Genomic DNA, 15,030 nt, shown 5'->3' with positions numbered 1-15,030 from the left:
GCAGTGCTCTATGATAAAATAACATCATTGTAATATATGATGAAAATAATAGAAACAAGGATGCATGTGCGTAGTTAGCTAAAGCTCCTGCAGGTTTTGCCCTTGGATATCGTGGCTCTGGTCTCACAGCAGCAGGAACCCCATGAGCAGAAACAGAAGGGGCTTCACGTATGCCGAGATCCCCTCGACACTCAGTGATGGAGCTCCTGGACGAGAGAGTAATGTCAAGATTTAATCTGAAGATTTCTTTTATGAGAACCTTCCTTAATCACTACTGTGGTAGGGTCTTGCATTAGCACAACCTTTTGCCCAAGTTAGAAGAGTTTTGTTTATTTTACATGGAAGATTAATGTATTTGTGTTTTTCTCTCTGCTCTTCACAAGTGGGTGGGAAAAGAAGTGATATCCACTTGTGCACCAGTCAGTATAATACTGAACAGTGAAAGATGCGATAAAGCTCTCTAGTGGGCTCATCTGTGGATAGAAAAATTATTAAAGCTGCTATAAGTATTTTTCTGTATAACTAGGTATCGCTTAATCAACTTTTCCAAATTCAACCACCTCCACTTCAAACCAATGAGGAGAGCACAGAGAAAAACACAAATAGTGATGACATCACTCAAAGAAAGCAGCTGATAATAATACCTAAGGTTATTTTACCTTTAATTTTAACTTGAAACTAAGTTTTCATGGACACTTGTAACATTTAAACTCTGAAGAGTTTGTGAATCTACATGAGTGTACATCTGTCTTCTTACCTGATTGGCTAGTTTTTGTTGGCTCATGAGACCTAGTCAGAGACCCAGTCAGAGCCCTATCGAGAGCGGCCCGCTGTGTGACTCTGAGCGCAGCTCGTTGTTTATTGGTTACCATGGCAGCGTTGTCAGGACCAAGAGCCTCGAGCTGAGCAACAGAGAGTGCCTGGAGGGAAAAACAGTAAATGGCACAGAGGTGAAAGTACTGGAAGAAGTATTCAGATCCTTTGCTTAAGAAATATGACAATGTATTACAAGTAAATGTCCTGCGTGCAAATTCTTATTTGAGTAAAAATAACAGTGTTATCAGCAAAATGTAATTATACTAACAAAAGTAAGTGTAGTCATTATGGTAAAAAGTTCCTGTAGATGTATATGTATACTATACAGTTAGATATGTTTATACTATAATTTTTATATATTGGCACTGATGCATAATTACTGAATGTGATCAGAACTTTTGTTATATTTTGTTAATACGGAACTGGTTACAACAGTTTAACTTGCTAAAAAGATCAGCTTATTTTCTATTGCATTAAGAATATTTCAACCTGATGTTCATTTAAATCCAAAATGTTCTCGAGATGAGTGTCTATATCTTGAAACATGCTATTTGTATAACATGTTTCATACACAAGGTCAATACTCCAGTACATTTCAAAGTGCAACATTTCCCTTTGAATTGTACTGGAGTTTTAGTACAAAATAACATAAATGGAAATGTTAAGTACAAGTACAATAGAGCTGTGCTTGATGTAAATGAACTTAGCCATTTTCCACCACTGGATTTGACTCTCTGCTGAAAGTCGGTGGAAGGAAAGAATAATGGCCAAGTTACTTACAGCGAAGTTGTTTGGTGGTATGAGTGGGATGCTGGTGTCGCTGAGAAATGAAAAGAGAGATGGGTCCATAGAAGCCAACTCATTTGCATCCAACCCAGCTGAAGGAAACAGAAACAGGTCAGTAAAACTGCAGCACGTTTGGTGAAATATTACAGTGGAGTTTGGTTTCCTGCAGAGAAACACAGGAATTGATCTCACCAATGATGTTGCCTAAGTCAGACACTTGTGCTTCATTCCAGGTGCTGGGTTTTCCAAACACTGACATAGCAAGCATTTTCAACTCCTGTGTAACGTTGAAGGAGCACTGAATGCCATCCATTGAGCCCACAGCATCCCTTTGAGAGAGACACACACACACACACACACATTATGTAGTTATAACACTGATTCACAGTGCAGCTGAACATATTAGCTGCATGAGACAAACAGGATTTTACTTTTTTTAATACCTGCTATTAATACCATACTATTTGTTGAAACTGGAATATGTATTTTGCATATCAGATTTTTCTTCTCCATATTTTGAGTGATCAAATATTACTGGTAGTGTTGGTGCTTTTGTGAGGTTCCATTTATTGGTTGGTACAAAATTTTGATTGGATATAAACTAATTTATGAACATAACATGCTGAAAGAAAGTGATATAAATAAAACCACATGTGAATTCTGTATGTTGCACAAACCTGAAAGCGTCCTTGTCAAGCTGTTTGATCTCTCCGGAGGTGAGGCCACAGATGAACCGGTTCAATGTTACCATATCTGTAGTTCCCAGCTGCTGCGCTGTCAGGGTGTTATATTTAGCAACAGCCCTCCACACCAGCTCCATCTATTGAGATGGGTCATGATGATTAGGGAACATCATGAGTATAATAGTCACGAGCATGTGAAGCTGTTTCTGTATGTCACCTGTGAGTCATTCCAGCCACAGTGGGCAATTTCCTCCACAGCATCCAGAGTGAAGGGGAGCTTCTCCAGGTCTGCGCCAGAGAAGCCCTGAGTTATACATCCCATCTGCATCACCTCGCTCTCAGTCATCGCTGACACTGGGCCGAAAGCCTGCCGAAACATGAAGCAAAAAAACATTCAAACAAACCAGACTACCTCAGAGGCGACTGCACTGCTACATTTTATCTTCATCACAAAATGATTGTGATGAAGATCAAATGTAGGACGTCAACATTGATATGTGCAATTGAGACCCTAAAACTTTCATGATGTCCATTTTGAATGAGATTTGGATATATGGTAGTCATCAAAATGCAGTTTTTCTCTCAGTCGATAGAAGGGTGCATTGAAAATTTTAATAAAGCAGGATCGTCTTGCTTTGTTAAAAAGTGAACCATACATTTCAGCTGTCCTTTACCTCAATTGCTTTTTTACTTAGCACATCCAGCTGGTCTGCACTGTAGTCAGGGATGGCACCAAGTATTTCTACAGTAGCAAGGAAAGTGTCTTTTGACATCCTGTCCAGCTCTGGAGCCAACCAATAGACGTTGGCCATTCCCAATTCTTCAATCATCTCCACAGTGGGTGTTCGGTCACTGTTAGTGCCAGTGTTACTGCTAGCAACACCGTTACTGTTAGCTGAGTGAAACAGAGAAATAGAGGCGTACAAGAGAATCATACATCACCAATTAGTTTTTATGTGGTATCACTACAAAATTAACAACACAAACAAGATGTCTCTTCCTCACCTTCTCTCTTTCTGCGTGCTGCATTTGCTGTGTTGGTGGTGGTGGTGAGATCAAAGAATTTCTTTCTCAGGGCGTCTGAGACGTGGGACAGGCGTGACTTCAGAAAGTAGAGAACGTCCTTCATCCAAGGCTAACAGGGACAGAGAAAAATACATGCATGAATCCCAGCAACTAGAAACGTACTAAACTCCCTCTTAACTTTGAGTGATTGGTGATTTATTGATAAAAAATGTGGAAAAGCTGACACAGAATATCATGAGCTGCATCACTGTCCAGGTGACATGTGAAAGAGAAGACAAAACATACACAACACAAAAACATACACACCTTATTGGGCAGAGCAGATGTGGCAGTATCATCCAAAAGGAGGATAGGACCCAGTGCTTCCATAGTCTCAGCGGACCAATCAGATGGATCCCTGCAGAAGATTTTAAAAATTATTCAGACTCCAGCTTTCTCTGCCTTTCTCTGTAGTTACTCCAGCGTCCACTGGGAGAATGTCCTACCCAAAAGTCTGGTTGACCAGCTGAATAAGATCTGCCCTGTGGCCTTGAGGAATGTGCTGGCAGGAAGCCATGGCCTGGAGGGTGGAGTTGATGACATCTGGGGCCATGAGGCGCAGTTGGGAAGCTGTCAGCTCGCACAAGAGCTGTCCAAGCCTGGACACATCCTCAGAGGTCAGTTTGGAGAAATCCACTTCCTGCAAATGTACAGTAAAAATCTTAGGCTGCTGTTGCATGTGTGCAGCTACTGGACTCTTTATGTGACACTAATAGGTGTAGAGCTAGTGACACCACCATCATCAAAACACTAAATGTGTCCTTGTGTGTACTTTGGTCAGGCAGTTCAGAGCCTTCTCGGTGAGCACGGGGCGAGACGGTGCGCGGAGAGGTAATGAGCTCAGGTTGGCCATTTCCATCTTGTCGATGAAGACAGGACACACAGAGTCAGGCAAATCCTTCACCTTGGAAGGCCTGAGATAGTGGGAATACATAGGTGGAAAGCTGTGACATTTTATTGCAGGAAAACATGACAAGAACATGATTAAATAAGACAAAGAAAAGGGGGAGTGTTTGCTTACGGCAGGTGAGGAAGTAAGAAGGCGGGAATCTTATCCAGCTCCTCCGATGTGATGGTTTTGAAATAGTCAGCCCTCTCTTTCTCCAAAGTCGCAAAAAGCTTTCGGGCAGCACATCCTGCCTGAAAACATGTATTTGTTACCAATAGGTATACTCTACACAGATAACTGTGTGTGTATAGGCCACCGTATGTGTATGTAGATGTATACCTGCACTTTGGGGACCCACTGTGGAGTCTCTGCTACGGCCTGAGCCATGTTCTGCGTGTCATTGTCAGCAACTTTGTCGATCATCTTACATGTTATGCCCTGGAGGACTGACCGCAGCCTCCTGTTTCCGCCAATCATAATTTCAATGTGAGCATGCAAAGCAATGGCAGCAAAGCACATACAGTAAGAAGAACATGCAGATAATGGAAACATCTCTATTGTCATTTTCTGTGTTGTTAAACGCCTTGAAAACAATCTTCTCAAGCATCTTCTTACTTGAGTTTTGATGGCAGTAATAATATATAATATATAATAAAGATGTTTCAGAAGATTAAATTTTACTTGCTTATATGGTGACAATTACAGAGATAGTTTTCAAGTGCTTTAAGAGCAATCATTTTAGCCTTGTTTTTTATTGCAAGGTCTTAGTTCTGCTGTACAGTGCACGTACAGTGTATTGAATAGGGTTTGTGTTATTTTACTCATTGCTGGATATCTTACCTAAACTGAAGCTGCTTTAGGTCTTGCATCTTTTTTGCCAGGTATGCTGCCTAAGGAAAAGACAACAAAGACGGAAACATGGCACTAGTATTTTAAAAATACAGCTCATTATATAATTAACTTAACAGCCTTAAGTAATACATTTATGTAAGATTCTGTAATCCAGATTGATCTACAGTGGTTGCATCAATATCAGTCATTTTTAACATCAAAACATAAAGAAACCTGATAGTTCAGAGTACATTCAAAATGTTTAACTCATTAAAATGGTCTTTTGGTAGAGAGGAGGTATTACCTGTGGCCGACTCCATGTTTTATTCTCCACTTGGTCCAAAGAGGTGATGTTTGCTTTTTCCAGGCTGCTTAGAGAAATGCGGCGAAGCAAAGGGCCGGACAACTTCTGCACCAGCTCTGAGGGATCAACACCCCCACGCAGCTGCAGGGAAGCATTTCATTCTTTCTAAAATGATGTTTACAGTGTATATAAATGATACCACTTTACAGTGTCATAGTTCATCCTCTATTTCCTGTTCCTCTCTCCTTACTCACCCCCTCCAGCATGGCCTTCAGCTGCCCTTTCCTCATCCTCCTGGAGATGTTCTTCAGAGCCTCTCTATCTTCAAGGATCACCCGGGCTTTCATGTGCTTGAGCACACAGCTCGGCAAACCTTCTGCAACCGACTGAAGGGCCATCAGCTCCTCACCTGACACCTCTTTACACTAAAGAAGAGAAGATAATGAGATAAGTACCAAGTGAGAGGGAGATCATGTGGGAGACAAGCTGCCAACCCTGCAGGCTTACCTTCTTATCACCCAGCTGTTTCTTGAGCAGAGCGCGCATCTGGCCACGTGTCCACTGGACGTTGGGTCCCAGATTTTTGAGAACCTCTTTGAGATCAGTGTCAGAGAGCATGGACAGTTGTTTGGGAGACAACATAGTAACACTACTGCCCAGCTCACGTAGTGCTTGAGCAGCGTTGGACTTTGAGATCACAGACTTGACAAGGCGCTTCTTCAGCTTGAGTCATGATAGAGGACAGGAGAAAAAGAGAAGAAGAAGAGATTGACGAAATTTATTACTTCTGTCCTGGCTGAATGGACGACGTGTGAAAGTCAGTGTAAAGTTTGGGCAGCAAGTCACTGATACCTGTCTGATTCTGGGGTTGTCGCAGTTGTCAAGCTGAGAGAGGAGTTTCTTGCTGAGTTCAGGAGTCAAGTCTGGAGCATCATAATAATAACAAGCCAGTGTGCCGAGCCTGGAGGGGATTAAAAAGGCATGAATGTATTCATCCAAACAGTTTTAATGCAGTAATGTACACACATTAATGCATGATTACAGACTTGTCCATATGCTCTGCGAACTCCTCCTTCTCACTGAAGCAATCCTGAACTCTCTGGAGGAACTTCTTGCCCAGGCTGGGCGTCATCCTGGTCGCCCTGCTCAAGGTGGATCTGAACATGGCTGAGCGGAAAAATTTACACAGCTGGAGGAGAAAGTGAAAAGGAAACAAACCAACAGAGCTAAAAATTAAAATCTTATTATTTGCTGCTTTCAGTACTATTTGGTCCTTCTCCTTCTTTGCACCCCCCCGACCTTTTCTTTGGGAGAAGAATCAACATCAGGTGGTGCTAAACGGGAGAGGTACGGCCCCATCATGGTCATCGCTTCCAGGTTCAGCCATTTCAGTGAAGCTTTGCAGCGCTCGAGATGTGCTACGGAATAAAAGATTGTTATGTGATTGTTGTTTAATGACATGACATTTCACTTGCTTTGTATGATTTGCATTAGTGAAGCTGCTTTTTGCTCATATTCCTCAAATGTTTCCTCTTAGTTCTCGTCTCTTTCTCGTTATTTTAATCTGGTTTACTTTATTTCAGCTGCTTCATTTATTTTCCTCAGCCTCATTTAGTCACTTCTACTTTAGAGTTTAGAAGGGTTTTCTTTTCTTCTCTCTCCTCTTCACTCATTTCCCCCTCATTTCTAGTGTTTGTGGTATGAATTTATCAGATTTTCTTGTAAATAGTTAGAGGTGAACATATCAGAAAGTGTGACTAGATTTCTTTGTTGAACGTGGTTCCTGACTTGTTGGATTTGACTCATCTCTTACTTGATCTTGAGTGAGATGGTGGCTTCATTGTGCAGTTGAAGTAATTCTGAGTGATCTGCTCTTTTGCCCATTGGGCCACCCGAGTTCTTTGATTGTCAGACATGGGATCAAACATCTCCTGCAGCATCTTCATCCTGGAACCAAGAGCAGTTTTAAAATTCAAGGAAAAGTTGATGAGAGACAGCGGAAGAATTACGGTAAGTGCATCAAAACACACACATCATTTTCATGTTTTGTCCCTCTGCTTTGGAAGGAAGGTTCATTCTTGAAGAAGGCATGTCCAGCAGTGCGGGTTTGGCAGCCCACAGCAGTGTGTCATAGTCATCTGAGTCCATGTTGTTTTCACTATTTGTGGTCAAAGTTGCCCAGGACACAGGGGCCAAAAATGCTCGCACGTAACATGCAGATGCCTCCTGTGGAGAGATGGTAGGTATGATTAGACTTCTAGAAAGCAGCATTAACTCATTCATGGATTATGGTGTTTTCGTTGTTAAGATCTTGGCATTAGTGTACTTACAGAAGAGTTTCTCATCAGCCTGATCATGTTTGCAAGATTGGTGCAATTCCACATCTTGATTTTCTAAAAAAAAAGAAAAAAAAAAAGAGTTGTGTCAAATATTAACATCATAGTAGTTAGTTACCCAGAGTAATACATAAACATAATGGATTACATGTTTCAATCATTTTTTTTTTCTTGCATTGAACACAGCTTATAAATGTGGATCAAGTGTACGATTGTGAGAGTATGTGTGTGTGTGTGTTTTCACACCATTTTATCTGAGTCATCCATGGGGACATGGCCAGTCTTTGAACCTTTGTTTGGGCCCGCAGTGGCTGAATTCAGGACATCAAGAAAAGTGGAAAGGAGAGTGTTGGATGAGTCAGCGTTTCTGTCCTCCATAGGCAAATCACTGAGAGAGAAATGTAGAGTGTGAGTAGAGCTGGTTTTAAAAAATCTCATGTTGTTATTTATTTGTGTTTTATTTATCGAAGCTATCGTTTGATTGTCCGGACAAATTCAACCAAGACCATTAGTACTTTTACACCAGCATTTTGCTTCATAGGCAAGGCAAATTTATTTGTATACATTATCATACACAGAGGTCATTTAATGTACTAACCAGAAATTAAAGAAGCAAAATAAGTAGAAGTTAAATGCATAATAAGAAAACAGTATAAATACACAGATTATAAAATAGATTATGTCTAATTTAAGTGCAAGATTATGTGATTAAATGAAGACTTTTAGCTTCTTTTTAAAGCCAGTTACAGTTTGGGCAGATTGGATGTTGTTTGGGAGCTGTGGGCAGAAAGCCATTTCACCTGTTTAGTTTTAACTTCAGGCACCACTAACTGACCAGCTCCTGCAGATCTTAGAGGCTTTTATACATCAAACATTTCTGAAATATATTAAGGCCGCAGACCATTTGGTGACTTGTAGACAATAAGTAAAACTTTGAATTCCATTTTGTAGCTGACTGGAAGCATTGGAGTAAAATGCTCTCTTTTCTTAGTCATATAGTCATACACGTCCTTCACAGTGCAGCCACGGCCCTCAGATGGAGCTGAAAGCCTTGCTCAGGGGTGTCTTGAAAATAATTTCTCACTTTTCACATTTTCTCAGCTTGAAGCAAAAAAATCTCTTCAGCAAAAAGTGGCTAAAACGTTTGTGCAAGCCCAAAGAAACATCTCACATCATATCAACTTCAAGGAAATGGCTTTAAATAAAAGATATTTAAAAATAATAAATGAGAGCAAGTCATGGTTTAAAGAGAACAGGGGTGACACTTGAAAATTCAGTGGGAAATATCAAACATGTTTGCAAGAAATGAACCAAACACATAGAGACACACATGCAGAATTACCTATTATTGAAAACAGTGCTCAGCAGCATCCGCTCAGGCACCTGGTATCCTGTAACATAGCAACCCTCCATATTTATATGTTGTACAAATACATCAGGGCTGGTCTGAATAACTGCCATTTATGAGATGCGACTCATCTTACAAAGGGTATTCATAATACATGCTAACATACACCTTTACATTCACACACCCAGGACTCTATGCAAACAACCCCCCCCCCTCTCTCTCTCACACACACAAACTCATTTCATAGAAAAGAGTTAAGAGTCTTCTCACCCTTATTCTTGCACTTTGTCATCTGAAAAAAAAAAATGGACCCATCATCATCAGACATATAGGATAATACATTTAATTGTTTAAAATCATTGTATGTGATTAGAAGAAATATTATACACAAAATAAATGTGAACAACACTCAAGTTTGATGAAATTATAAAGGTTTTTGATATACTGCATATACAGTATATACACAAAACCATCCTGATGAGTTTCAGATGACTAAATCTAACAGTGTTAAACATGATATGGGGCCCTGTCATGACAGTCATGGTGTGCAGCAGACAGGTGGAAGTAGTGACTGGCTCGAAGCTCTGATGTTTTCTAAAAACAAAAGCACAGAGGGTGGGTATGGAGCTGAAGGTTCAAGGAACAAAATATTATTTAATTCTCTGTGACAAAATGTAAATAAAGGCTTTTTAACCTTATGTTTTTCTTGAACTTGATGAGTTTTAACATAAAAAGATGATTTAAACATAAGTAAAAATTCAAACTTAGAAAACCAGATTGGACATTAAAGGCACAAGAGATACTATGAGGGAAAAAAACTAATTCAGCATCTGGTGGAACCACTTTCTCTCACTGATGATTTTTCCCCAGGTCAGATATAATTTTTGCACAATTTTCAGACCATCTACCTTCTCTGGCCATCGAACAGCAAGATGTGATTTCCAGTGCAATTACTGCTAATGAATACAATTTGATTTCTATGAGAGATTGCTGCCTTATAGTCATCACTTTCCCACATAAAACTGTATAATCTTTTCACAAAACCAATGTGATGATGATAAAATATAATGATTGAAAACTGTAATGAACTCAGCTGTCTTTGAAAACTGTGACAGAGAAAGTTGAACTGTGACTGGGACTTGAAAATCAAAAACAGTTGTTTTGTATACTACCTCCAGACGGAACTCTCCTTTTAGCTACGTACCAGTTTTTTGGCCATGTCCTTGAAGTCACGTTCTCCAGGCCTCTTATATGGGGGCTTAGCTGGGCAGGTAGACACATAACACATAAACAATATGCATGCATATTGCCAGTTATAAGCAGATGATGCATGTGTGATTGCTGCTTACCCAAAACTGCACAGGCCACAATAAGAAGAAAGAAAAATGTTCCTCCTTTTGGAGCCATGGTGAAAAAAGGGCTTCCTGCCTGTTTGTTCAACATCATGACATAATGTGTGTATCAATATCAATACATATTACAAGTGAAGTCAGCAGATGTTCACGTTCTTCCTTTTTAAATTATATTTCTTATATTATTAATATATCTGATTTTATCCTCCATGACTTAAAAAGTAGTGGGATGTGAGGATTTTGTTTTCATGTCTCCAGTTGTTATGGAACCTGTTTCCATGCGAACCACCTCCACTTTTCTGACATACATCCTCCTCTGAGGATTTGTGATCGTCCCTCCCTAGTTACCATCCCTGTTACCCATCCTGTGGGAGACTCCGTGGACTTGAAGGATAACACACTGAGAAAAACAGGTTCGGTGATGTACATGATGTACTGCAGAACCACATCTTGTCAACATGTGTTTTTTGCTCCATCACTTCAGCACACACAATTCATTTCCTCATTACTACTCACATATTTGAATCCCCCCTCAGACATTTGCATCTTGCTGTTTTGCCTTAATTTAAATTGTTTGCTTTCCATTGATTTGACTTCTTATTTAAATATACCCAATGGACATTGGAAATAAATTAAAAGTAAAAATAAAAGAATAATAATTACAAGGAAAATAACGAGACCCTGTATGGTCTCTTATAAAGTCAGACAAGATTTTACAGCATAATTATATATTTTCTTGTTATACAAATCATCAACATGAAATTACAGGGAACTATCACTCATGAAGAATTATTGAGATAAAAAAAAAAAAATTCAATAAAGCAAACAATATACACATATCACATCTGTACAAACGTTAAGAATGTTAATTATGTTTCAACATAAATACATAAAACTACAACACATCAAAAAGACAGAAACAGAAAACCAAGAACTTACTGGTTTATCTACTAATTAGTTTTTACTTACAGAATCTGCGTCTGGTCCCTGGTAGATTCAAGTCAGTATTAAAACCGTGTACAGACAAACTGAGGATGTACGTGTTTGTCCCCTGCCTTTCTCTCACATCTGACGTGAGCTGGGTGGTTACCTGTCTGACTTGCCTTAGTCAAAGCTGGTGCATGATGTTAAAACAATACTGTTTGTTAATGTGTGTCTGTGTGTTTGCACGAGTATGTATATTCGTGTGAGAGAGAGGGAAAAAAGTGACAGACAGAAGTTACAAATCATTTGAGATATTTATTTTAATTGATGAATTCTCATGTCAATCATGAAATTAACTCATTATTAGATAAAGGTGAGATAATCCTTCAAAAGTTGTTGAAGAACTCTCATCATAAGTGTTCAGTGATAAGAAAGAGTATGTGGTCCCCTTTAAAATGACCTGGTTTTCTGCATTGATTGGTCATAAAATGTGATCTGAGTCAACAAACAGTGTCTCTAAACTTATATCACATAAACAATTATAATCTTTTGTGTCTTTGAACACACCCTATTGAACACACCCAATAAACATTCACACTGTTGATGGAAAATGTAAGTAAATCATCAAGTGGTCACATCTCCTTTGGCACCACTAACCTCAAACAAGCTCCAGTAGCGACTGATCAGGGGCCAGTTGCACAGAACACCTTAAGATTTCTGCTGAAGTATGACACTTAAGGTTTAAATTCTCCTTAGCTGAGGGACTTACTTAAGGGTGTTGCGCAGAATCTCCTAAAAGGCTTCCTTAGTTAAGGAGAAAGGGTACAAAGGTGAAAGAGATTTTACAGCGCTAAAATTCTACTGTTTCCATGGAGACCATATGTTAGCTGGCATTAGCTTGTAGCTGTTATCAAAGAAGCTGGCACGCAAACTCAGCCTCCTGTTGTTTTGACAGGAACTTCACGGAAACCTTAAGGAGAAGACTCACAGTGTTTTGGACAACTGTTTTTATTTTAAGGAAACCTTAACTCAGACTTTAATCTTAACTTAAGGTGTTTTGTGCAACTGGCCCCAGGGCCTGGGCTGTGACTGGGCCACTCCACAGGTGGATTTTCTTTGTTTGAAGTCATTCTGTAGTAGATTTACTTGATTACATGATTAGGGTCATTGTCCTGCTGCATCACCCAACTCCTCCTGCAGCTTCAACAGGTGGACAGACACCCTGACATTATCCTGTAAAATACCTTGATGAATTTAGGAATTAATTTTCTTTGATAATGTTGACCTGTCCAGGCCCGGAGGCAGCAAAACCCCAAATCGTGATCCATGTTCTTCCCAAACAATTCAACCTTAGTTTCATCAGTCCATAAAACATTTTATCAGTAGTATTATGACAAACAAACATTTTTTTTTTGTAGAGCACAGGATTCCTTTGTGCTGTCCATTGCAGTACACCATGCTCCAAGCAAACATGGGTGGATGGAAAAGATGAATAGGCTGATAAAACCCAAACACCACAACCCAATGCAGCGCTGCATTGTCCAGACACAATTACATAGCCAAAACAAAACAACAAACAAAGCAGGATAACTACAAAGTAAAAGCTCTACTCACCATGGAGAAAGCTTGACCACTGCCCAAGTTAACATGCAGTTATTGTAATGGATGACAGATGATACATTTGACAAAGACACTGAGGAGATCACTTCTCTCTAGAAACACAAAGTCAATTTTCTCCAAAAGAAACAAGGTTATCAATAGTGAAAAATTCACTTCTTGTAATACGTGACTGTGACTCTAAAAACATATGTTTCATTAATTACTTTAATCCTTTGCTTTTGCAATGTATAATTTCATTTTCTATACAGATGCATATCAAATATTTCAATGCAACCAAAAAAAAGATATGTACAGTAAATAAAAAAAGCAGAAAAAATATCACCTCAATGGAAAGAATTAAGAGATATCACTGGACCATGAATTAAAAAAAGAAAGATTTAAAAAAAAATAGTTTTTATCATTAAATAAATGAATGGTGTAAATATTAAATCTGAACTGGTGTCAAACTCTCTGGCCCTTCATAAGATATGTTTTAAGTAATCCATATAGTTAAGGGGACACAGCCATTCAGATGAATGCAGATTGCAATATGTGATCCTGGTTTCATTACATGGGCCACAATTAACTCTTCAATATGTCCCAACATAATCATGTGGGTGATGTGACAAACAGTGTGTAATACCCACAGGACATCCTGTTCTCATTAACCTTTAATTACACTCATTAGGAATGGCCGTTACCATCTTCCCAGTTAGCCGGCTTCCTGCGATAGCGATCTGATAATGAAGCTGACAGACAAAAACTTATTAGCATCTTAGTTGTTTCTGTGTACAGAGAAAGACACAAAGAAAACTTGCAAAGCTATGACTGTTGGGTGTGTTTCACTCAGTGACACTGTTCTCTTCCATTTTGGAGCCAATAGTTTCATGAAGGTTTGGGTTGGTGAAATGATCTGAAAAAGACCATAGACACCAGTTAGTGGGTAAAATTATGCTTGTGTGTGTAAACAGTAATGTATCTACTCTTCATGGGGTCCATTTGAAGGATGAGGCTGATTTTATTCTATATTTTTTATAATTGTCAACAAATCAAAACAACTGGCAATTTTACACTTACACTATATACAGTAAATAAGACATTTATCATGACAGTCAACACAATAAAATATAATCAAGTCATAAAACATTTAAATGAAAAAATTGGCCACATATTGTGTGTGTGTGTGTGTGTGTGTGTGTGTGTGTGTGTGTGTGAGAGAGAGAGAGAGAGAGAGAGAGAGAGAGAGAGAGTGAGTGTTTGTGTGCACAACTGACCTGAAGCAAATTCACAGATATCTGCAGGCCTTTTAAGAAGCACATCCCTGTTAGAAAAAAGAAAATGTGAATAGCAACTATACAACCATAGTAAAGTCTATTATAGAGGCTGAACCTTTTGAGTGAAGTAAAAGTTCATATTAAAAGGTGATCAACTGCACATTTTTTCTTCTTACAAATATAGGCAAATTCTGATCTTTTATCGTCCTTAAAAATAAATTATTTGAGGTTTGACTGTATATAAAGTTCACCTGCGGACATAGCGAGTGAAACTGAAAACTCTCAAAACTGAAGAAGATGGGCCAGCTTACCTTAGAAAGTCACCTATCAGTAGCTCCACTTCTGGATGCGACCTCAAATACTTCTCGTTGTCGATTCTCGTTTTGATCTGGAAAGAAAACTCATATCACTGACTAGACTCGCAAATAATCTACAAACAAAGATGGAGGGTGGCTGCCTTAACGTTAGATAAATGTAACGGACTAGCATTTTTAAGCCTTGTAAAATTCACCCAATGTTAGGTTACCTTGAACTGTCGCAGTTTCTCCTGCTGCTCAGGGCTTAAAACAGCAACATCCAATTTCGCCAATCCGCCTATTCTCGCCATCATTTCTCTACAGATGTTGGTCCAAATGTTTTTTCAATAATCTACGGCTGAGACAAGTTAGTAGCACAGGTTAGGAGCCATATTAAGCAGAACACCTTTTACTGACACAGTTGCTGGTTACGCTTGGCAACAACTGTTGCTATAGAAACGATTTCTGCAGTTAACAGCTGCGTCCGCGGGGGGGTAGCACAGGCCAAGATAAAAAGAAACACCACC

At 39.3% G+C, this 15,030-nt stretch overlaps 2 protein-coding genes across 2 annotated transcripts; both read right to left on the bottom strand.

Annotated features, from left to right (window-relative positions):
* Nucleotides 1-37: 37 nt before the first annotated feature.
* On the bottom strand, nt 38-10,465 carry otoa (otoancorin). The gene is made up of 25 exons (XM_056380525.1): nt 10,408-10,465; nt 10,263-10,321; nt 7,705-7,767; nt 7,407-7,600; nt 7,188-7,321; nt 6,639-6,792; nt 6,455-6,541; nt 6,227-6,335; nt 5,819-6,097; nt 5,629-5,787; nt 5,375-5,515; nt 5,080-5,129; nt 4,579-4,699; nt 4,372-4,490; nt 4,123-4,264; nt 3,797-3,990; nt 3,618-3,708; nt 3,291-3,420; nt 2,960-3,180; nt 2,503-2,652; nt 2,280-2,422; nt 1,795-1,931; nt 1,597-1,694; nt 758-920; nt 38-206 (listed from the first exon to the last, which is right to left on the bottom strand). The coding sequence occupies exons 1-25, from the start codon at nt 10,463-10,465 to the stop codon at nt 124-126; spliced, it is 3,279 nt and encodes a 1,092-aa protein (XP_056236500.1). The 3' UTR covers nt 38-123.
* A 1,164-nt stretch (nt 10,466-11,629) lies between these two features.
* On the bottom strand, nt 11,630-14,947 carry LOC130172514 (RIIa domain-containing protein 1). The gene is made up of 4 exons (XM_056381296.1): nt 14,734-14,947; nt 14,519-14,595; nt 14,208-14,254; nt 11,630-13,846 (listed from the first exon to the last, which is right to left on the bottom strand). The coding sequence occupies exons 1-4, from the start codon at nt 14,815-14,817 to the stop codon at nt 13,776-13,778; spliced, it is 279 nt and encodes a 92-aa protein (XP_056237271.1). The 5' UTR covers nt 14,818-14,947; the 3' UTR covers nt 11,630-13,775.
* Between the last annotated feature and the right edge of the window lie 83 nt (nt 14,948-15,030).

Source organism: Seriola aureovittata, chromosome 7 (genome assembly GCF_021018895.1).
Source record: "Seriola aureovittata isolate HTS-2021-v1 ecotype China chromosome 7, ASM2101889v1, whole genome shotgun sequence".
Taxonomy (NCBI): domain Eukaryota; kingdom Metazoa; phylum Chordata; class Actinopteri; order Carangiformes; family Carangidae; genus Seriola; species Seriola aureovittata.
This window is presented reverse-complemented; position numbering and strand designations above follow the sequence as displayed.